At 41.1% G+C, this 24,552-nt stretch overlaps 1 protein-coding gene across 5 annotated transcripts in view; it reads right to left on the reverse strand.

Moving 5' to 3' along the window:
• The window catches only part of rbm33a (RNA binding motif protein 33a), a 192,854-nt gene that overhangs the window by 134,612 nt on the left and 33,690 nt on the right, over positions 1 to 24,552 (reverse strand). For all 5 annotated transcript variants that reach the window (XM_069914774.1, XM_069914775.1, XM_069914776.1 and 2 more), the window contains exons 5-6: positions 11,442 to 11,790; positions 4,130 to 4,270 (exon numbers count right to left, since the gene is read on the reverse strand). In XM_069914774.1, the coding sequence (XP_069770875.1) occupies positions 4,130 to 4,270; positions 11,442 to 11,790 (490 nt within the window). The remainder of the gene's footprint in view (positions 1 to 4,129; positions 4,271 to 11,441; positions 11,791 to 24,552) is intronic.

Here is a 24,552-nt window from a genome sequence, read left to right on the forward strand (position 1 = left end):
ATTCGGTAACATTCATTATACTACTCCTTTAAGAGTTGGTGGTTTGAATCTGGAGATTACCAATGAACTTTATAAATGGTTCTCAGATTTTTTTTTTTTTTAAATTGTCCAAAATTATCTCTTAAATTATAGGTGATTTTTTCTACTGGAATACAGCGATCTATTTCTATTTACCAGCGCTGTATTTTCAAAGATGTTTCCATTTTCCAAGTTATTGCTGTGCATTACTTTTGCTGCTGCTAAAGCAATCATGATAAACTGTTTTTGAGATCTATCCAATTTTAACTGTAAGACTTTATCATTTGTATTACTTAATAGAAAATTTTTTGGATCTTTAGGCTTTTTATTTTTTGTTATTTGATTTAATATTAGATTCAATTCATCCCAGAAAAATGTTACTTTCTCACATGTCCAAATTGAATGTAGTATTGTACCAATTTCTTGTTTTCAATGGAAGCATTTATCTGATAATGTGGGATTCCATTCTTTTAATTTTTGGTGTAATATATAATCTCTGTAAGATTATATTGTATCAATATTGTACAATACCGTGTATTTATTGTATAGTTCAGACCAAGTTTCATTTTTTAAATCTGTACTTAATCCAACATTGTTTAGATTTCTACATTCCTTTATCATTTATTATTTTGCAATTTAATATACATATTTGTGATAATTTTTTAACTCTCAATGTGTCTATAATTATATATTCAAATCAGCTTTTCTCAGGTAGCTTAAAACTAAGAACAGACACTTTTGAGCCCACTAAACTCCTGATATTTCCAAGAGATCCTTGTTAATCCACCAATCCAAAACAGAATTCATAGGATTCTGTAGCTGCCAGCAAACATTCAGCACCATCATCTCTGAAGAATATACCAAGGAGTAGATTTTGGGTAATTTACTTGATTTCAATAAATTAATTTAAATGCATTTATTTTAAGTTTTTGTGTACTGTATTTTAAACACTTCCAATTCATTGAATTTCCTAATTAAATGAATAATATTTTAATAGTAATTTTTAATTTGAGCAGAGTCAGGTGGAAATTAATGCAGGCAAATGTGAGAAATGTACTTTAGGACATCAAATGCCAACAGGATATACAAAATAAATAGCAGGGTCCCCAGAGGTATTGATATACTGAGGAACTTTGGAGTGTTGGATAGGGTAAGAATGCATTTGGCATACTCCTTCATAGGCCAAGGCACTGAGTAGCCGCTTTCAGGTGTTCTGATAGAAGATTAGGCAGCTGCAGGCGTGGCAAGAGAGTTCAGCTAGCACATTTAGGTGGCCACGGAATGGACGGCTTTCTGGCACCTAAATGTGCCAGCTGACTGCTAGCTGTCTAGCAGCAAAAGCCGGCTACTCCAGACAGGTGTCTAGTCTGGCCCACGCTGACCTCATTTCATAGCAACGCGTCAAGGCATGCCTGACAAACAGCTCAGGCATGACTTGACTCCCGCTGCCGATCTCCCCCCCCACCCCCTCGCCCATCCGACTCCTGCTGCCAGTCTCTCCACCACCCCCCCCACCCCCACCCGCCCGACTCCAATTGCCGGACTCTCTGCAGGAGTTGGGCGGGCGATGGTTTGGGGGGGGGGAGGAGACCGACAGCGGCAACGAGAGTCAGGTGGGAGAGGGTGGGGAACCAGCAGCGGCAGTCAGGCAGGCAAGGGTTTGGGGGGGGGGGGGGGGGAGAGGGGGGAAGAGAGAGACCGGCAGCGGGAGAGGATACAAAATAAAATTTGAAGAAGTCTACTTTAGTCTGGCTTCCTTGTCCATGGAGTCGGTGGCTGACAACGTCATCAGCCCGCCCCCTGGCAGCCCGGCCACTTTCAGCTGCCACAATCGATACTCCGAGCATGCTAATTATACCTCTCGGAGAAGGGTTAGGTGAGTAACCCTCCTGGGTGGCTTTTCCGGTTTCAGATGGCCACCCGAAAGCCGCACAGGAGTATTCTGTGCGCCTTTACAATCGAGGTTTGTGGCCACCTGAAAGTGGCTAGTATAAGAATTGGAATGCTCCAGTTTCCACACTACTGAAAGGATGTGAACAGAATTTAAAAAAAAGATTCACCAGGATGTTGGCTACAATGGAAGGTTTATTCTCTACATTGAAGACAAGATGCAGACTTGGAGATTGCTTTGCTGAGCACCTTCGCTCTGTCCACATCAATGACAGGGATCTCCCAGTGCCCAATCATTTCAATTCTGCACCACGTCGAGATGTTGGTTCATGCCTCACCTACTGCCAAACCAAGGCCACCGATAAATTGAAGGAGCAACACCTAATATTTCTTCTGGGTACTCTCCAACCAGATGGCAGCAACATCAAATTATCTGGTTTCTGAGAGACCACTCCCCACTCTCCCTCTCTTCCCTATGCCACTGTTTCCTATATCCCTCTCTTTTTTTTCTTGTGCCCTCCCTCCCTCTTGCCTGTGGGGCATGTGCTTCTCCCCTGCCCCACCACCCCCACCATTGTCAGGTGCCTGCTGACATTTTGCTCACATCTTGAAGAAGGGCACAAGCCCTAAATATTGGTTATGTATCTTTATCTTTGCTAAATAAAGTATACTGTTTTACCTGCTGAGTTTCTCTACCATTGTGTTTTTACTTTTATCTTCTCACTGGAACATAGGTTTATAAACATTTCTGAGGAGCATAGGTGGGTAGATGATCACAGTCTTTTATCCATTTGGGGGATGTCTGAAACCCGTGAACATAGATTTAAGGTAGAGCAGAGATATTTAAATAGGGCTATCATGTGTGGAAACAGCCTGTGTGCCCAATTTGCCCATGCTGACCAAAATGACCCACCCACATCAGACCCAGATACCTGCCCTTGGCCCATATCCATCAAAATTTATCCTATCCATGCATCCATCCAAATGTTTCTTAAAAGTTGCCATAGTATCTGTCTGAACCACGTTCAATGGCAGCTTGTTTCATATACCCACCAGGCTCCATGTAAAAAATGTTATCTTCAGGCACTTTTTAAATCCCTCCCCTCACCTTAAACCTATATCCTCTGCCTACCAATTCCCTGACTCTGGGCAAAAGATCAGAGCATTATCCCCCCCCCCTCGCAAAAGGTAATATGGTTGGTGGTAGAGGCAGAATCAATTACAATGTTTCAGCCATTCTCAACAGGGGCCAGAGCACATTTAAAGGTGGGGAGGCACAGACTGAAATCCTAAAACATTTTTTCTGTTTTTTATGTAGTTGGTAGGAGTACAGAAAAAAATAACTAAATTTGACTGTTTTGCAGGGTAAGAGGTCCATAAACTTTGAGCAGAGCCACAAGGGGGCCATAATCAAAAGGAGGTTGAAAATGGCTATTTTAAATTGTATTTGGACAGATACCAGAGTAGAAAAGAAATTCAGAAATATGGGCCAACTGCAGGCAAATGGAATTAGCGTAGATAGGTATCATGGTTGGGATGGATGAGGGGGCTGAAGCAACTTTATGAATAATTACTGAATTTAATGAAGAGATTTTTGACTAATTTTTTTTGCTTAATGCATAAAAGCTGTTTGATATATAGAAGAATTTCTAAAGCATTATAAGTAAAATAAAACCTATTGTTTCTGATGCTTTAAAAATCACATCTTTTCCACCTCATCATCAAAACAAGTTCAGAAGGACATTTAGATGAGGCAAATCAACATGGTGAGGTAATTAACTCTTGGTCAGTTTGGCCTGCATGGCTTAATGCAGAAGTAAGAAGTGTCCTTCAGGGACTACCCATAGAAAATGCTTTTCAAATTGATTTCTCACTCTTTCTCCAAAGACCTCAATTGAGAAAGAGAATCCTGTGTGACTGTCAACTGTACTTAACCACTACAAACAGTGTCAAATAAATCAACTTTTTTTTCCAATTATCGATAAATTCTTGTGCAGAATCACTTTGGTTTACTTGAAATTTCTCGTTGTCCTGAATAAATGTCAGAGGTGTTGAAAAGCAGAAAAAAAAATATTACAAATGCTGGTGATCAGAAATAAGAATGTCAAATTCTAAAACTAGCCAAGTCAGGCAGCCTCTGTCGAAAGAAATAACGTTAACATTTCAGTGAACTTTCATCATAACTGGAGTTTGCCATGTCCAAAGCTATATTTCACATTACCTCTTCAGGCTCATTTAGTTTTTCTGTTGCATTCTCTTGTACGTCTGCAATTGTTGGGTCTTCATATTCTTCACCCTCCCGAGTTTGGAGCTGTCCTGGCAGATCTTGATTTGCAACGTACAATTGTGAATATTCTTCATCCTGGTAACACAGATTGAAAACTTGGCTGAATGGTCTGCCAACAACAACTTTACACTCAATTTCACCAACACCAACTTTACACTCAATTTCACCAACACCAAGGAGCTGATTGTTCACTTCAGGAAGGGGATCAGAGGTGGAGAGGGTGAGAAAATTTGTTCTTCCTATCTCAGAGGATCTTTCCTCAACACAACACACCAATGGCATCATGAAGAAATCACGTCAGCGCCTCTACTTCCTCAGGAATCTGCGAAGGTTTCGCATGATATTGAAAACCCTGTCAAATTTCTACAGATATGTGGTAGAAAGTATGCTGACCAGCTGCATCATGGTCTGGTAAGGGGGGAAACACAAATGCCCAGAGTGAAAAACCCTGCAAAAGGTCATGGACACAGCCCTCCCCACAATTGAGAACATCCACATAGAATGCTACCGTCAGAGAGCAGCAGCAATCATCAAAGATCCACATCACTCAGCACACTCTCTGTTCTTGCTTCTACCATCAGGGAAGAGGTCTAGGTACCACAAGACTCACACCACCAGGTTCAGGAACAGGTGCTACCCCTCCAACATCAGATTCCTCAACAAGAAACTCAATTAGGTTCTTAATTAAGGACTCTTAATTTTGGGCTCTAGTGACTTTTTTTCCTCTGTATTGCACAGTTTGTTTACATTTCCTTATTTGTTTACATGTATATGTTGATGTGTACTTTTTCTTTGGACTGCCAAGAAATGGTAATTCTGCTTCTCAAACAGGAGCAAGAATCTCAGGGTTGTTTGTGATGTCATGGATGTACTCTGACAATAAATCTGAATCTGAATTTAATGTTTTTATCTTTACTTCCTATTTCTTCTTGGCAAAGTAAGCCTACTATTCGTCATCCCAATGCAATGTTATATCCATGTAAATGCTATAATTACAAGTTCTACTTTTCTTTAAACTGAAATATATATGCCAGCTTATAAATCTGCTTAAACCAAGCAACTTAAGACCTGAATATATGAGTTGTCAAATCTAAACTGCATTGTTTATTTCAATAATCAAGCTTCCTTTCAATACTTTTATTCCAATTTTGAATTTTTTTGAGGAGATAACAAATTTAGTTACCAATGCTTTTGTTAACAATGTATCCTGCTTCATTCATCTTTTCATCAGCCCAGCACATTAACTGAGTTGGTATGAATTCATTGTAGATAGAGAATATTTGACCACATGAGGGAGGGAGGATTGCACACAAAGAAAGGGAAGATGATGAACCAAGTCTTCAACATGTCACTGCAGCAGTCCATCGTCCCCATGGGTTTCAAGAGAGCCACCATCATCCCTGTACCAAAGAGGGCGACACGAACAGGCCTCAATATCTACTGCTCAGTGGCATTAACCTCCTCCATTATGAAATGCTTTGAGCATCTACTGATGGAATATATCAAATTGCACCTCCTAGAGACACTGGACCCATTTCAGTTCACCCACAGATGGAACCATTCCACCGATGATGCGATAACCTTGCCCCTCATCCATCCTGACCCACGCTTCATACGCCAGGCTGCTGTTCATTGGCTTCAGCTCGGCGTTTAATACAATTATTCCCCAGATGCTGGTGAAGAAGTTGTCCTCACTGGGACTCAACGTCCCTGTCTATAACTGGATTCTGGACTTCCAATGGAAAAACCACAATCTGAAAGGGTCAACAGCAAAATGTCCAGCAGCAACATGGTAATTATTTACCAAAATTCTCTGGCGCTGAGTAGGTTCCAGTGGATTGGAAGATGGAGAATGTCACATCAATATTCAAAAAAGGATGTAAGCAAAAGGAAGAGAACTATAGGCCAGTTAGTTTAATATCAATAGCTGAGAAAATGCTTGAAGCTATCATTAAAAAAGAAATAACGAGGCATCTCTAGTGAAATGGATCCACCAGACATGTGGATTCAGCAAAAGCAGGTCCTATTTGACAAACTTACTAAAATTCTTTGAGAATATCACGTACACAGTGCATAGATAGGACCAGATGAATGTTGTTTACTTGTATTTCCAGAAAGCAGTCAAGAAGGTATCTCATAAAAACCTTACACATATAAGGAAACATCGAATTGGGGGTGATGTATTCGCATGGATAGAGTATTGGTTAACCAATAGAAAGCAGAAAGTTGCAATACTGGGGTCTTTTTCTGGTTGGCAATCAGTGGTGAGTGGGGTGTTGCAGAGGTTGTGGCTGAGCCTGCAACTGTTCACAATAGACATTAATGATCTGGAGAAGGGGATAGTGTAGTGTATCTAAAGACCCTTTTCCAGTGCCCTTGAAAGAAGGTAATTAACTGGTATTTTTTTTAATCATTTCACTTACCTGCGTGAATGCGACGAACATAGTATGGGGAGTGTTTTGAGCCCAGAGGATCCCAAAACCCAGCAGCAATAGAAATTCACCAAGACAAATGTAGTTTTGAGTTTTATTTAATAAGATCCAGTTTTTATGTTTATTTATTAATTTATTACTATTAACTTAACCTAACTTAATCCCATTCTAAGTGCACGTGTCTGCAATGTGTATACATTCAGAAAAGTTATTTGATATACAGTCCAATCTAATTCTCACTCCTTCAAGTTCACCAGTATCAGGCAATTCTTGTACTGTCCATAGAATTTAACATTTATGAATTTCCACCAAGCTCTGGCGCTTAAATGGTTACCGCTCAGGAAGGTTCTTGTTGGTTTCAGAGAGAGACTTATTCCTCATTGGACACACACAAACTGATTTACTTCCATTAGTCACTTCAGTGTCTTGTTGAAGAAACTTGCCCCATCAGGATTTTCCAAATGATGACCTCTTCTTCCAGGTCACCACAGAGTTCCACTTGTTTCCCTTATTTCAGGTTAAACACTCCAGCCAGCCACACGGAGGTAGACTCCCTTGCTTCAATGGCAGCGAATTCTGTAGATTCGCCACCACCTGGGAAAAGCAATACCTCTTCATCTCCATTCTAAATCTACTACCCAGATCTTGAGACTTTAAGTCTTCCCCATCAATGAAAACAACTTATCTTCCTCTATCTTATCTATGCCTTTCATAGATAGGACCACAAGCGTTTTCAACAGGCTGAAACTCACAACCCGTTTTCAAAATGGGGTTTAAACAAGCTGCCAGCTTTCAAAAGCCACTACAGAACTCGAAATGAATTCTCTCTCTCTGAGAAAAAACACGTTTGGTCTTTGTTCACTCTCTGCTTGCAAAACCACCTGACCCTCCTAAAAAAGAGAAAACTGCAACCAGACAGATAGTGGCATCGGACCCAATCTTCTGAGCCTGTTCAACTATTGCTTTCAAAACAATAATACATTTACACCTGCTTTTGAAGTTCCTTAGCAAAATGTTTCATTTCATTGTCTTTGAAAAGGCTCTCGGCACCTGCATGACTCACTTTCAGCAAAGCTCATGCATTTTAAATGAGATCTGTTTTGTGAAGTGTTTGTTTGTGACCTACACTCCTTTAAAAACATATCTATATACAATATAAAAGATAATATATCCGTCAATTTCATCCTGGTACTTATCTGCTTTTTGCATCAGCTCCAGTGTCAAAGGCTTACCCGCCTTCCCAGGATACCAACGCTGTAATGCTGAGGTCCCACCTCCTTTTGCACCGGGATGTAGGTCCTGATGTAAAAGTGGCGCACTGAACCAGCTTTTCTTGATTCAGTGTGAATGCTTAAATCCGACCCAACCTAGCTTTAAACACGGGTCTTTGACACACCAATTTAGTGGGATCTTTGTATAAAAGGGCCATAAGTTTGCTGGTGACACTAAATTGAGTAGAAAAGCAAATTATGCAGAAGATACAGAGAGTCCACAGTGAGATATAGATAGGTAAAATGAGTGGGCATAAGTCTGGTAGATGGAGTACAATGTTGGTAAATGTGAGGTTATCCGCTTTGGAAAAAAATGGAAGATCAGATTTTTATTTAAATGGCAAGAAATTGCAGCATGCTGCCTTGCAGAGGATTTGGAAGTGCTTGTGCATGAATCGCAAAAGGCCGGCTTGCAGGTGCAGCAGGCCATCAAGAGAACAAATGGAGCCTTGGCCTTCATTGCTAGAGGGACTGAATTTATGAGCAGGGAGGTTATACTGCAACTGTACCAGGTACTGGTGAAGCCACATCTGGAGTACTGTGTGCAGTTCTGCTCTTCTGACCTGAGAAAGGAGTGTACTGGCTTAGGAGATGATTCAGCGGAAGTTCACCAGGTTTGAGTTCAGAGATGAAGGGTTAGTCTATGAGGAGAGATAAGTCGTCTGGGATTTTACTCACTTGAATTTCGGATCGGAGGGGATCTTATAGAAACATATAAAATTATGAAAGGCATAGATAAAATAGAGATAGGTAAGTTGTTTCCATTGATGGGGAAACTTAAAGCCTCAAGATCTGGGTAGTAGAATTAGAATGGAGATGAAGAGGTATTGCTTTTCCCAGGTGGTGGTGAATCTACAGGATTCGCTGCCATTGAAGCAATGGAATCTACCTCAGTAAATATATTTAAGACAAGGTTTGATAAGATTTTTATAAAAAGGCAGGTAGGTGGAGATGAGCCTATCATCAGATCAGCCATGATCCCATTGAATGGCAGAATGGGCTCGACAGGCCAGATAGCCAACTCTTGCTCCTTTATCTTTTGTTCTTGTGTCACGCTGAGCACTGGCGCATCTCAGGGCTGTGTGCTTAGCCCACTAATGTTCACACTACTGACCCACATCTGTGAAGCCAGATCCAGCTCCAACACTCATCAAGTTTGCTGATGACATGACAGTAGTTGGCCTCGTCAGCAACAAAGATGAGTCGCACCACAGAAATGTGGAAAATCTTGTGATATGGTTCAAGAATAACAACCCTTCTCAACGAGGACAAGACAAAAGGAGAATTTCATTGACTTCAGGGGGACTATTAACTACACATTAATAGCTCAGTAGTGGAGAAAGAGAGCACCAAGTTCCTCGGAGTCAACTGAAAAAGTGAACTATCTTAGACACCCAACATCTCCTCACTTGTCAGAATGGCGCAACAGTGACTGCACCTCCAGAGAACTCTGAGGCAGGAAATGCTACCAACTACCATCCCGTTGACTTTCTACAGAAACGCTATCAAGAGTGTCCTACCTGCTGTATCGCAATGTGATACGGTTGCTGTAGAGCATTGGATGGGAGGTCTATCCACAGGACCACAAGAATGACATAGAAAATCAGCTTCTTCTCATCTGCTGAGCAACTGAATGAACAGCTTATACTAACCCTCCAAGACCCCAATTTTTATATGTGCACTGCATATGTATCATTTGTCTACACGTGTGTTATGTCTGGGTGTGTTTACATGATTTTTGCACCAAGGGCCAGAGAAAGCGGTTTCATAGGGTTGTATTTGTACAATCAGATGATAAACTTGAATTTGCAAGTGTATGAGGGTGATTGTATATGCAAGTGAATGAGGATGAACTGTACATGTATCTGTTCTTGGGGGTGGGAGTGGATAGAAGAGCAGAGGTTCATTATTTTGTGTCATCTGTAAATCTACCAATCATAACAAACTGACCTGGTGATAGGAGGCACAGAATAGTGATGAAGCGTTATTTTTACACTTGATAGGCATTTTGGTCAGTATGGATGTGTTGAGCTGAATGGCCTGTTTTCTTGTTTATAGGATGACATCTTTAACATTCATTTCTAAGTTATTGATACATATCACAAACACCAAAGGTCTAAGTATCAATCCCTGAGAACATCAATGGTCAGACTTGCAATTAGAAAAACATCTTTCTCCAAACCACTTTTGTACCCAATGATCCAACTCTCCTTGGATCTCATGTTCCTTAACCTTCTGGACCGCCTACTATTCAGGATCGTGTCAAACATCACAAACAAAAGGTGGAGATCATGTGGTTCTCAAATAAGCAAGAAGTCAACATTTTATTGTCTCATCAAGGGATAGGGGGTGATGTTAAAAGTGTTCAGGACTGCATTTTCTAACATTCACACTAAATATGCATTGCTCAGGTAATGTAGTAGCATGTATAGTACTAAGCATTGGGAAAAGTTGCGTCACCGCAGCCCAATGACGTACCAGCTTCAGAAAGATGTTTTGCAAAACACTAGCAAGATTCTGGCCATTCGGTCATGTGTGTCCAGAAATTCACCTGAGGTGATCATGTTGACAAAGTGAAGGCACAAATCATTTTAAAAAGCATTTTCACTTGTTCTAATTGAGTGAGCATTATCAGCTTTAAATGATTCTCAGAGAAGGGTAATGTCACTGCATTGCTTTAAAAAAAAACAGAATTTCAGAATCCAAAGTTTTAATTGGACGATCATTTAATTGAAAGACAAGGGAAGAGAATCTTGAAGTGGAAACAAAAAAAAATTATTTAAATCAAGCTACAATTCTATGAATTTTCAGGTTTAGTTTATTCATGTCAAACCTTCCACATCCAATGGAAACAAGTTGGAATAATTCAACAAAATCTAAAAATGATGAAATTGATATCAAAATTAATTTAAATTTTCTTTATCAAGAACAAGATTTAATAATTCACCCCAAAACCCAGCCATAATAAATTCATTATAGAGATCAGCATTTCTTCCATTTCAAAAATGCATCTGACATATGGTTTTTACCCATTTAATGGTGATAAATGCTTCTACATGAGAGATCATCTCCAGAGCTAAGAGTTAATCTCTTTATTCAGCTTAAAGCTGCTATGTGTTGAAAGAAAGGACGCAAAGAACATCAATCATTTCGAGAAAATTAACATTCTAAAGAGGTCAGTAATCTATGCACCTTTACAGGGCTCAATCAGATCCCATCCAATCTGCAGATAAAAAAAAGCTTTTCACCTTAACTGTGCTTGACAATTGGCAGTGTATCTGCATCAGACAATGCAGGGTTTTTCACAAAGATACAACCCTCAAGGTCATAATGCCAAGCAGTTTCTAAGCCTGTCAGAAGGGTATTGCCTACCTCCAAACAAGCTGTCAACATAAACTTTGTCAGACAGGAGATAAAGAAACTGACAGCGAGTGATAATAGGTCTAATTTTCACACCTCTCCTGGGACAGAAATAGTTTTAAAATCAGTCTGGATCCTGGTGATGAAGTGTTATCTGAAATGATACAACAGAAAAGGACTTACTTGAAATTCATCATCTAGAGGGTCATTGATTTCAAGGTCTAACACTTCATCATTGTACATCTCCTCTTCGCCCTGTTCTGTCGGGTAATCCATTTGGTCATCTAGATGAGAGTCATTGCTTTCGTACTGTATACCTTCTTCCTCTTCAACATATTCATCCTGATTATAGCCTGCAATCTCTTCTTGTGCATCCTCTACATCTTCCAGGGCTGCATTTTCATCATCTGCATCTTGGTTTGCATAATGGAATATTTCTTCTGTAGATTTGTCACCAATATTCTGTGACAATTCCAAGGATGAAGCTGGGAAAGATGCTGAGACATTGATATCAATTGATTCACCTTGGTAACTGCAAGAAAAAAAAATTACACTGCCTGTTTTAAAATAATGAAATCCAGTGTTTCTAAAAGTTTTGCATTAGTCTACATTTAAAACTGATAGTGAGCCAGGAGCATCATAACATTAAATATTAAAATATTGTGCAAAGATGTTAATTCCAAAAATGCTCAGGCAAAACACACGTTATTCATGAAAACAAGCAGTTGGTTACAACAAAAAGCAATTAAATTTTCCTCTTATTCACATTGTTGATGTTAATGGCCAAGTTTTATTCTTTCCAGTTATAATTTTATAAAATAAAACCTTCAAAGATTTCAAACTAAACCCTTTAATGCTATATTTAAAAATCACAAAAATACTTCAATATGAATTAAGTTCACCATTTTAATCTTTCAATTATAAATAAAAGATTATAAAAAAACCCGAGTGCAGAAAATCAAAAATAAAATAGAAAAGGCTGGAAATACAAGAGGTTTGAACAATTTTGACGAATGGTTTGCATAACCATTGTTGCCTTCTCTAGATTCTGGCTCCCTCCTGGGAAGTTCCATCACTTCTACAATTTTTTTTATACTTAGAGCATATACAGAATATTTAAACACTGTTGGTTAACTAGCAATATGTATAGATAACTATTTCTATTATTAAAACATTGTTTGTCATTACTTCCACCTGGTAATACACTGGTATCAATTGGAGCATACACTCCTATAACTGACAATGCCCATATATAGTATTAATTTCATCCTGAAATCAAAATTTTGCCTTCATATATTACAATCACATCCTTCAGGTTGCTTGCACCACTTCAGAGACCAGGACAACACATTACTGATGACATCCATTTTTCAAGTCACGTTTTGAATTACAGCCAAAAAAAATAAATTTCCCATGCGTGTCTTGGGTGCTTGAAAAGTCATCATCGAGCATTTTCAAAATGAGCATTCTTCCAGGATAGGGGACATGGTGTAGGTGCACACTCTTAGAAATTTGCTTGTAACAAATACTTTGTCATCCCCTCTCCAAGAATAGCAATGACCAATTTCAATTTACCCTCTTATTTGGCTATGGATGGGTAAAGTGGAGGCTAAAAAATATATATTTTAATTGGAAATGCAACTGCTGGTAAACTGAGAGAAATTAAGAGCCTCAGCATATACTAACAAATAAAGATATAGATAATGAGGGTTAAAATTATTAAAGGTTATTTAATTAGCACCTATCCAAAACATTGTTTAAACTTAGTGCATTCTGGCTGCTTTCCATCTTCCCAAAAGGAAACTTTAAAAAATTAGCTCTCGGATATCCCTCGTACAAATAAGGAAACCTGGAAAGGAAGGGAAAAAGCTGCAGGAATTATGCTCTTCTCAATTTAAAGACTAGCACATCTGAATAGTCTTCTACTCTCTCACAAAGTCAGACAATTATATAACAGTCAATATTTAATAAAATATTAAATTTAAACCAATACTATAAGCACTTCAGAAACCAATTTATCTGGAGAAAGAGTTAAAATGCTTGCAAAGGATGATTACCTCCAAAGTCATGGTATTATTTAATTACTGAGGTTGCAAGTCAGAAGGATTACAGATAGATTTCACAAAGCAAATCCTTATTCCCCAACAATTACAAGTGCGATTTCATGTTTAATAATACTTAAGATTTTTTTGTGTCAAGCAACCTGCAATCTCAATCAGGAGACGAGAAGCTTACCAATCAACAAGGGATGGCAGGGCTACCATCTCTCATTTGATGTGCCTCCTTATGCTGGGACAATTTCTCAGTACTATTTTACTCAGAGATTACAAATAAAACATTTTTTTTAATAATAAAAAGGACAAAATTTCAGTCACAATCAAGGAGCTGAAATGCACAAAATTAGTGGACACACAAGAGATTGCAGATTTGAACATTAAAAAAAACAATTTGGTGGAGGAAGAATCAAATGTGATCAGCAGAAGCAAAATGAAATGTTGATGCTTGGGGTTGAAAACCTTCATCAAGGGTCTTGGCCTGCTCCAGCAATCTTTTTACACAAAATCAAGTTCTTTAAAGCAGCTGGGCCATTTCAGAAGGCATCCCTGTTGGAGAGATGGGAGTCACGTGCAAACCAAAACTGGCAGAGTGGACAAAATATTTTAAAAATAAAATACTGCGGGTTCGGAAAACCAAAATAAATACAGAAATTGTTCACAGCATTCAACAAGCAAAAACAGATTCTGTATTAAAAGAAACAGAATTTTTTTTTCTGATCAAAAACAATTCATCAGAACTGGAAGAAAGAAAACAGGCTAGCTTTAAAGTGGCATGGAAAGAATGGATTGGACCAGAATGGGGGGTGAATAGAATATTTCAGATTGATAACCACAGCAGGAAAAGCAAACAATGCAAGTTACCAATAATTTTCAATTTGAAATTCAGTTTTCAAGATTGCAAGATGGCCACATGGAAGCTTGTTAACACAAGGCAGCAACCAGGCAGTTCTGCCAGTGAAATGAAGAACTACATTTATAGCCAAACTGGAAAACTGAGGGATGTTCCTCTCAATGAAACACAGATCGGGAGCATCAAATGCCATACACTAAATTGGAAGTGAATGTGAATTTCTGTTTCGCTGAAAGGAATGTTTGGGCCACTGAATGGTGGGAAAAGAAGATCTAAAATAAGAAAGTGTTTGGTGGAGATGATAGACCACAAAGGAAATGATCTCTTCTGAATTATGAAGGTGTAGCGGCTACTACAGTAGAGCTACTAAAGTAATACAAACACACACGCCAGATTAGTCAACTCAAGACTGATTTATTCAGACTTTACAAGCTTCTTTTATATACCGCAAATCCCAGGCTCCACAGGACAATGTGGGACATCACTACAAGTTTGTTGCCAATCCACGGGACCGAAAGGTTTAAATCAAGCCTTATGAGTGTCCCGCACCTTCCAGCAGGAGACTCAGTAGATCAGCGTGCTGTTCCTCGGCACTCAGAATCTCTCGCATGCGGTCCATTAGGTGAGTATTCAGCTGTCCGTATTATGGTTCCATACGTCCAAAGAACCCCGCTGGCAACCTCCCCCCCCCCAAGAATCATTGCTGGAAACTAAAACACCAGTTTTGTGTGCCTTAGGTGGACACCCACGTCGCCTGGGCTGGAGGCACTGAATGGGTGAAGTGGGATCCACATGCGCAGGCTTGAGTCTGTCTACGCTAAACAGCTGCGAATGCCCCCAATGTCCAAAATAAACACAATCCCATGCCTCTTAATCATGTGGAAAGGGCCCTCATATGGTCATTGTAACAGCACTCCTGGGACCTGTCTACATACAAAAACAAAATCACCGTCCAGGAGCGGTGGGGGCATATGTTGTTTAGGGGTTCCATCCCAGTTGGTAGGAACAGGTTTGCTGTTAGTGATACCACGTCAAAGCTGCTGAAGGACGTCCAGGTCAGAGTGGGTTGTGAAATGAATGACCCCTGGAACTGTAAGGACCGTACCATAAACCATCTCTGGAGATGATGCAGACAAATTCTCCTTTGGGGTCATGCGCACTCCCAGTAGAACCCATGGCAACTCATCGACCCAATTGGATCCGGTGAGTCGGGCCTTAAGTGCAGACTTTAGTTGCCAGCGGAAACGTTCCACAAGGCCATTGGACTGTGGGTGGTACGCCATGGTGTGGTGCAGGTGTGTGCCGCAAAAGTGTGTAAACCAGTCCATAATGCAGAGGTGAATTGTGCTCCGCGGTCTGAAGTTGCGTGCATTGGGACACCAAATCTAGCGATCCAATTGACAATGAATGCCCTAGCACATGTTTCAGTATCACTGGAAGGCAAAGGGATGGCCTCTGGCCAGAGAGTGAAACGATCCACCACTGTTAAAATGTATCTCATGTTTTGAGATACTGGCAATGGTCCGACCAGGTCCACATGCACGTGTTCAAACCTCCTGCGTACTGCTGGGAAAGGCTGAAGAGGTGCCTTGGTGTGCCGCTGAATTTTGGCCGTCTGGCAGGAGTTACAAGTATGAGCCCATTGAGCAATGTAATTTTTTAGTCCATGCCATATATATTTATTTAACATGAACTTGACTGATGTTCTGATGGACGGATGAGACAAGCCGTGTGTCTGGTCAAAAAGGCGTCGCCTCCATGGGGCCGGAATAAATGGTCTAGGGTAGCCCAAAGACACGTCACAAAAAAGGGTTGGGCCGTCCTGTTGTGGCGCCACCCGTTGTATGTCCAGGTTAGTAATGGCCATACTGTATGCCTGAACATCAGGGTCGATGGCCTCACTGGCCAATTTAGAAATATCGATTCCACCCTGAATATGATATACAGTCAGTCTGGACAGCATATCTACGATGAAAGTGTCTTTTCCTGAAACATGGTGCACGTCCGTGTCGTGAATTCTGAAACACATAATAAATGACGTTGCTGTCTTGCTGACCATGGATCCATATTTTGCTGAGGCAAAAATGAGGACTTATGATCTGTAAACACAGTGAAAGGCAGACTTTCCAAAATATATCAGAAGGGCCGTGTGGCTAGATACAATGCCAACAGTTCCCGTTCAAACATACTATATTTCATTTCCGCTGGCCTTAAATGTTGGCTGAAGATAGCGAGAGGTTGATAGTGACCATACTTGAGGCATCAGTGCTAAGCCCCAAGGTAGCCTCAGGGTTGGGATGGGCAAGCATTGCTGCTTTGGCCAATGCCTCCGTGGCAGCCGTAAACGCAACATCCGCCTCTGATGTCCAGATCACATCCCTGTGCTTGGTGGAGACAATCTGAAAGTGGTTGAAGAATGTCAGCAGCTGCGGGAATAAACCGGTGATAAACATTTATCAGGCCCAGAAATTTCTGCAGTCTTTTAACCATGGTAGGTTTGGAAAAAGCACGGACTGCGTCTACTTTGTGTCCTGGAAAGTTGATGGTGGATCTACCAAACTGACATTTGCCTGGGTTGATGGTAAGACCGAATTCCTCCAACCGTTGGAAATGGTAATCTTTCTTTAGTTTAATCATTGGGCATCTTGCTTTGATGTTTCCCTTCTCATCGCATTTGTGGCATTTGGCTTTATTGAAATAGTAATTATTGGGACTGATTCCTGCAACAAAAACGTTTTTGGCGGGCATGTTCCCGGAGGGAAGAATCTTGGCGCCAAGATTTATTGATAGCCAAGTCTCTCTGGCAGACATCTGCATTGCTTGTCACTGTCTCGGCAGCAGAAGCAATGTCTAATGCCTCTTCAAGTGTCAGATTTTGTGCTGCAATTAGTTTTTCCTCAGGTAATTGATGTTTTAGCGCACTGTCTCTGAATTGTCGAAATGCACAGTATCAAGACAGTTTACGTAACGCAGCCATGAAATTTGGGACAACTTTCTATGCTGTTTACATTGGTAAAATTTGCTTTTCCATCATTTCTAGTGGTCGGGGGGTTAAGGTGCTGACCGATAGCTCGACAGATTTCAGCATATGTTTTTGTTGAAGGCATGTGTAGGCTAGTTAGCGATCTTAAGAGCTCATAGGTGTCTCTTCCCATTACGGTTAGAGACAATTAACGTTTTCTATTCACTGGAGGGTTTTCATGTACAATACGATGATTATCAAAACGTTCTACATACGCTTCCCAAGTGTCTTCATCTTCATTGAATTTGTCGAAGTGAGCTGCAGAAACTGCTGTTGCCATCTCTTGGGTTTTCCAGCTTTTCGCTGTCTTCAGTAGTTAGAATGGATAAATTGGTAATGGTTGAGTGAGTCCTTGAATCCCCGTCACCACTGTTATGTTTGAAGCCACCCGTTGTAAATAAACGACAGCCACAACATCAGTGCAGACTAACTCAATGCTTCACTAATTACATACTACAAGCATTACTATGAAGCATTCAGTATAAATCATGTTATCACGTACACGTAATGGAATCATATCCAACAGTATACAACCATGTATTTCCACATGCCATCTTTTCATTCTTAAATGGGAATCTGATTTCCATGTCACTGCTATACATTTTCTTGCAACTGCTTATGCAATTTTCACAAATTCCCTTTGAAAAAACTTCTATTTCAATTTTGGTCTTATCGCCAAAATGTTACCCAATTTTAAAAAAAGCATTGGATCATGCGTAAATTTAATTCCCGCAAATTTTCCTGATTCCATCCAAAATGGCCTCAATTTTGAACAAGACCATGTAGAATGCAAAAAAGTGCCTATCTCTTGATTGCACCAAAAATATTTATCTGATTTCGATCTATTTAATTTTCGTGGAGTAAGATATAGTTGATGTAAAAAAAAATATGGAATCAATCTATAACTAATATTTATTGTATTTGTCATACTACCCTAACATAATTCCAACCACCCTTCACTTTCCTCGCACATCCTTTCCTGAAATCAACTTATCCCAATCCACATATTCTAGATCCTTTCTTATTTCCTCAAAACTGGTCTTTCTCCAATTTAGATTCTCAACCTGAAGCCCAGACCTATCCTTCGCCATAATTAACTTGTAACTAATAGCATTATGATCACTGGTCCCAAAATGTTCCCCTCCACATACTTCTGTCACCTGTCCTGATCTCTAATAAGAGATACAGTATTGCACCCTCTCCATTTGGTACCTCAATATATTAAGTGAGTCAACTTTTCTAAACACATTTGACAAACTCCAAGCCATCCAGCCATTTTACATTATTGGACTCCAAGTCAAATATGTGGAAAGTTAAAATCTGCTACTATCACAACTTTGTTTCCTACAGCTGTCTGCTATCTCTCTACAGATGTTCTCCAATACTCGCTCGCTGACTATTGGGTGTCAAAAGACAATCCGATGAACGTAGTCATACCTTTCTGGCTCCACCCATATAGCCTCAGTAGATAAGCCCTCTGGTCTGTCCTGCCTAAGCGCACCCACTACCACCTGCAGTTTAAATTCCATACGGAATATTTTGGAGGATCAATAACCAAGCATAGCTGTGATATTTTCCCTGACAAGCAATGCCTCCTTTCATTTCTCTCCCCCACCCCCCCACCCCCCCTTGTTATCATGTCTAAAGAAACAGAAGCCGGAACATTCAGCTGCCGGTCCTGCCTCTCCTGTAACCAAGTTTCACTAATGGCCCACAATGTCATAATTCCACATGCCAATCCACACTCTAAGCTCATCTGCCTTTCCTACAATAGATGCTCCTGAGAAAATTTCCACCACATTCAATCTGTTGATTTCTAACAGTGCACGAAATGTTCACATCATCTTTTCCTTCCTCTATCTGCTCTGGCACTCTGGTTCCCCTCCCCGTGCAAATCTAGTTTGAACCCACCGGAGCATCAATAGCAAACCTTCCCACAAGGATCTTGGTCCTCTTATAGGACAGATGCACACTGTCCCGTCGGAACAGGTCCCATTTCCCCTGGAAAGACAGCCCAATGATCCAGAAACATGAAACACTCCTTCCTGCACCATGTATTTACCCATTTGTTAAGCTGCATCACACTTCTATTTTTAACCTCACTAACACATTGCATGGGTAGCAATCCTGAGATCACATCCCTGGAGGTCCTGTCCTTTAATATAGTGCATAACTCCCCAAACTTTCCTTGTGGACCTCCTCACCCTTCCTACCCATGTCATTGGTCCCTACATGGTCTACGACATCCTCCCTCCTGAGAATGCTGTGAATCTGAGATATCTTGGACCCTGGCAACAGGGAAGCAACATATCATCCAGTATACTCGATCTCTTCCACAGAACGTCTTATCTGTCCCCCTAACTATGGAATCCTCTATCACTACAGCTGGCCCCTTCTCCTCCCTTCCCTTCTTAACCACAGAAGCAGGCTCTGTGCCAGAGACCTGATAGCCATGGCTCGTCCCTAGTATGTCATCCCCCACAAAAGTATTGAGGGGGATGGTAACAAGGGTGCCCTGCACTGCCTGTCTGTTCCCTTTCCCTCTCATGACTGTCATCCATCTACCCTCCTCCTAGTGTTGCTGTAACTCCGGTATATCACCCCCCTGCACCTCCTAAATTATCCGGAGTTCATCCAACTTCAGCTCCAATTCCTCAACTCAGCTTGTCAGGAGTTACAGCTGGATGGACTTCTCGCAGATGAAGTCATCAGGGACACTGCTGGCTTCCCTGATGACCTACATTTTGAAAGAGAAGCATTCCCCTGCCTTGACTGCCATTCCCACTGTCTATGACTAAATGAACAAAATATGGTATCTAAAACCTGCCCTAACCTGTGCCTACCTGCCAAATCCTTTTTGTTCCTCAGAGTGGCACTTTCAATTCTGACTATTCCTCACCTCTTACCAAAGCCTGTTAAGCCAAAGCATTACCACTCTGACTCAGCCAACTTCCCTTACTCTGACGATGACCACTCCCTCCACTATTCCCTAACAGATTGATTACTGGGGAATGGAGATCCTCTGAGGCAATATTAAGCAGACTACACCTAAACGGACTGATGTTTAGAAAAATGAGACCTGATGAGGTACAATGGAAATATTAAAAGGGCTTGACAGGGTCAAGAGGGATGATGCTTCTTTTCAATGGAGTGCTCAGAACCACATTTGGTACTAAGTTGTGAATAAAGTTCTTCATCCAAATAGAGCATCCTTGGAATTACCCGCCCATGAGGTAATTGGCAACTCAGTCCCCAAGCATATTCAAGAGAGAGATAAAATGTTGTATATTTAGGGTAATAAGGAATTTGGGTTGGTCTAGGAAAGTGATTTCTAAGTAAAATACAAGCTCTGATATTATGGAATGGCAGAGCAGGTGCAAGTGGAGATGTAGCCTATTATTGCTCCTTCTAGTTGTGTCTTACCAGAGAAAATTACAGCACAGAAAACAGGCCCATCAGCCCTTCTAGTCTGTGCCAAATTATTATTTTGCCTCATCCCACTGGCCTGCACCCAGTCCTAATCCTCCATACCCCTCACAACCATGTAATTGTCCATATATTTTCTTAAATGTCAAATTGAACCCACATTCATCACTTCAACTGGCACCTCTTTCTACATTCCCACCACCTGTGTGAGGAAATTCCCTCTTATGTTCCACCTACACCTCCCCTTTCACCCTTAACCTATGTCCTCTGGTTTGTATCTCTCCAACCTCTGTGGAAAAAGCCTACTTGCATTTACCCTATCTATACCCTTCAATTTTGTTTTCCTCGATCAAATCTCCCCTCATTCTTCAACGAATAAAATCCTAACCTATTTAACCTTTCCCTGCAAGACAGTTGCTCAAGTCCTGGCAACATCCTAGCTAATCTTCTCTGCAACCTTTTAATCTTATTGACATCTTTCCTGTAGTTAGGTGCTGCAATACTCCAAATATGGCCTCACCAATAGGCCTGCCTGTTTTTTGTTCATATTGTACTTTGAAGGGGGACTCAGGCCTGAAGCGTTGGCTATGTCTTTATATTCTATGTGACCTGCTGAGTTCCTCCAGTATTTTTGTGTTTTTACTCCATCCAATTAAGCAAAGCCTCAGTTTAAAAATCCATATCTGCATTTAAAATTACACTTTGCCCTTCTTCTCAAAAACTGTCCAGCCACCTCTGTGGACTCCAAATCAACCTTCTTGAGCATCTTTAATCTTAATAATCATCAGTAACATACATGATAGTTAACTTTGGAATTCCCTCTCCACACCTCCTGCCCCCCCGCCCCCGCCCCCACCCTCCCCCTCCAAAAAATCATGACACACCTCTGGGCAAATACTTTACTGGGAGACTAGCTTTTCTGTCTCTGTGATTTGTGAATAAAATTGTCAAGATTTCAGTGGATTCTGCTTGCTGTGATAATTCTGTTTTGCAAGCCATGTAGATCCAATTATTTTGTTAATACTGACATCAGGGTGTAAATTTCAGATTCTTAAATCAGGAGGTGTAGAATTAAAAACTTACTTTATGATGTTCAGATTCTGATATGTGTAAAATTCAGAGTTCCTCACAGGAACAGATTACATTGAATGCCACACTATTAAGAGATGATTGTGAACTTCAGGAGGAAGTCAGAACACGAAACTGTCCTCGAAGGCTCAATGGAGAGGGTCACTAACTACAAATTCCTGCTGGTCAACATCTCCGGGGATCTGTCCTGGAGTCCACGAAGGCAGCTCGCCAGCAGCTATACCTTGTGAGGTGTTTTGACTCACCTAAGACTCTCGAAAACTTCTACAGTGTCCTGGCTCGTTGCATCACTGTCTGATATGAAGCTGCCAATGCTCAGGACAAGAAAAAATTCCAGAGGGTTGTTAACTCAGCTTGAGGAATCACAGGCACCAGTCTTCACTCCATCGAGGGCATCTACATGAGGCAGTGTCTTAAGAAAGCAACCTCAATCCTTAAAGGCCTTAACCACCCAGGTCATGCTCTCTTCACTCCGCTACCATCAGGAAAAAGGTTCAGGACCCTGAAGACGAGCACTCAGCGGCACAAGATCAGTTTCTTCCCCACTACCGTCAGACTCCTGAATGTTCAATGAACCAAAGCCACTGCCTTACTTGGACTTTTCTCACCACTTTTATTTTTTTTTGTCAGGTGATTTATATAAATGTTTGCACTGTGACGCTGCCGCAAAACAGCAAATTTAATGAGTTGTTCATGACAATAAATTCTGATAATGATATTTTGCATTTTCAACATCAGATATCTGCTTAATAGAAATTCTTAGCAATTTCTGCAGCTCAGCTTTGTTTTCACATTGACTGATACAAAATAGTTTTTTGTAAAGATGTTTCAGTGCAGTGAATCAAAGTTATAGAACAGCTGGAGACCATTATGTTCATTCAAATCAAAAACTGAACTAAACAACATACTAATTCAACTATACATTAGTTTATTTTTCAAATGCAAGTACACTGTTGTGCTTTTACAATCCATTCAGGCAGGGATTACAAGACCTCCCTGGAAATTTATCATTCCTCTTTATTCTTTAAGGAACTTTTATAATTTTATGCACCTCAATTAAATCTTTCCTTCATTTCCTCTATTCCAAACTATTTACCTTTCTTTGCATTTGGTACCCAATCGCATTTGTCCTTCTGGAAGGCTTCTGGTGCACTAAGCATCTTTACATGAAAACTCGAGTATTCACTTCCAGTGAAATCATTTTCATAGACACTTCCTATGTGTTATTAGGAAAATAGTTCCAGGATTTAAACAGTAATGACAAAATCAAGAATTAAAGGACAGTGGTGTTCAATTGTAGCTGCTTCCCTTGTTCTTTGGGCATTAGAGGCTGCAAGTTTTGGAAGTGCTTAAGGAGCTCCCTTTGTCAATTAGCTATAGCACGAGCAAATGTCATAGTATAAAGGTGGTGGGTAGGCTGAAACAGGTGGCTCATTTGTCTTGGATGGTATCATGGTTCCTGTGAAGTTGAAGTAGCACTCATCCAGGCAAGTGGAGAGTATTGTACTATATTCCTCAGACTAAGGATAGCATGGTTAGGGGAGCAGTTTCTCTTTGGCTTGGCTTCGCGGACGAAGATTTATGGAGGGGGTAAAAAGTCCACGTCAGCTGCAGGCTCGTTTGTGGCTGACAAGTCCGATGCGGGACAGGCAGACACGATTGCAGCGGTTGCAAGGGAAAATTGGTTGGTTGGGGTTGGGTATTGGGTTTTTCCTCCTTTGCCTTTTGTCAGTGAGGTGGGCTCTGCGGTCTTCTTCAAAGGAGGTTGCTGCCCGCCAAACTGTGAGGCGCCAAGATGCACGGTTTGAGGCGTTATCAGCCCACTGGTGGAGGTCAATGTGGCAGGCACCAAGAGATTTCTTTAGGCAGTCCTTGTACCTTTTCTTTGGTGCACCTCTGTCACGGTGGCCAGTGGAGAGCTCGCCATATAACACGATCTTGGGAAGGCGATGGTCCTCCATTCTGGAGACGTGACCCATCCAGCGCAGCTGGATCTTCAGCAGCGTGGACTCGATGCTGTCGACCTCTGCCATCTCGAGTACTTCGACGTTAGGGGTGTAAGCGCTCCAATGGATGTTGAGGATGGAGCGGAGACAACGCTGGTGGAAGCGTTCTAGGAGCCGTAGGTGGTGCCGGTAGAGGACCCATGATTCGGAGCCGAACAGGAGTGTGGGTATGACAACGGCTCTGTATACGCTTATCTTTGTGAGGTTTTTCAGTTGGTTGTTTTTCCAGACTCTTTTGTTTAGTCTTCCAAAGGCGCTATTTGCCTTGGCGAATCTGTTGTCTATCTCATTGTCGATCCTTGCATCTGATGAAATGGTGCAGCCGAGATAGGTAAACTGGTTGACCGTTTTGAGTTTTGTGTGCCCGATGGAGATGTGGGGGGGGTGGGGCTGGTAGTCATGGTGGGGAGCTGGCTGATGGAGGACCTCAGTTTTCTTCAGGCTGACTTCCAGGCCAAACATTTTGGCAGTTTCCACAAAGCAGGACGTCAAGCGCTGAAGAGCTGGCTCTGAATGGGCAACTAAAGCGGCATCATCTGCAAAGAGTAGTTCACGGACAAGTTTCTCTTGTGTCTTGGTGTGAGCTTGCAGGCGCCTCAGATTGAAGAGACTGCCATCCGTGCGGTACCGGATGTAAACAGCGTCTTCATTGTTGGGGTCTTTCATGGCTTGGTTCAGCATCATGCTGAAGAAGATTGAATCTTCTCAGGGGAGCAGTTAGCACAATGCTATTACAATGCTAGCGGCCTGTCTTCAAATTGGCGTTGTCTGGAAGGAGTTTGTACATTCTCTCTATAACCATGTGGAGAGAATGCTTCTTAATGTTTTTGCAAATTTCAGGTTT

The sequence above is a fragment of the Narcine bancroftii genome, chromosome 1 (assembly GCF_036971445.1).
Source record: "Narcine bancroftii isolate sNarBan1 chromosome 1, sNarBan1.hap1, whole genome shotgun sequence".
Lineage (NCBI taxonomy): Eukaryota > Metazoa > Chordata > Chondrichthyes > Torpediniformes > Narcinidae > Narcine > Narcine bancroftii.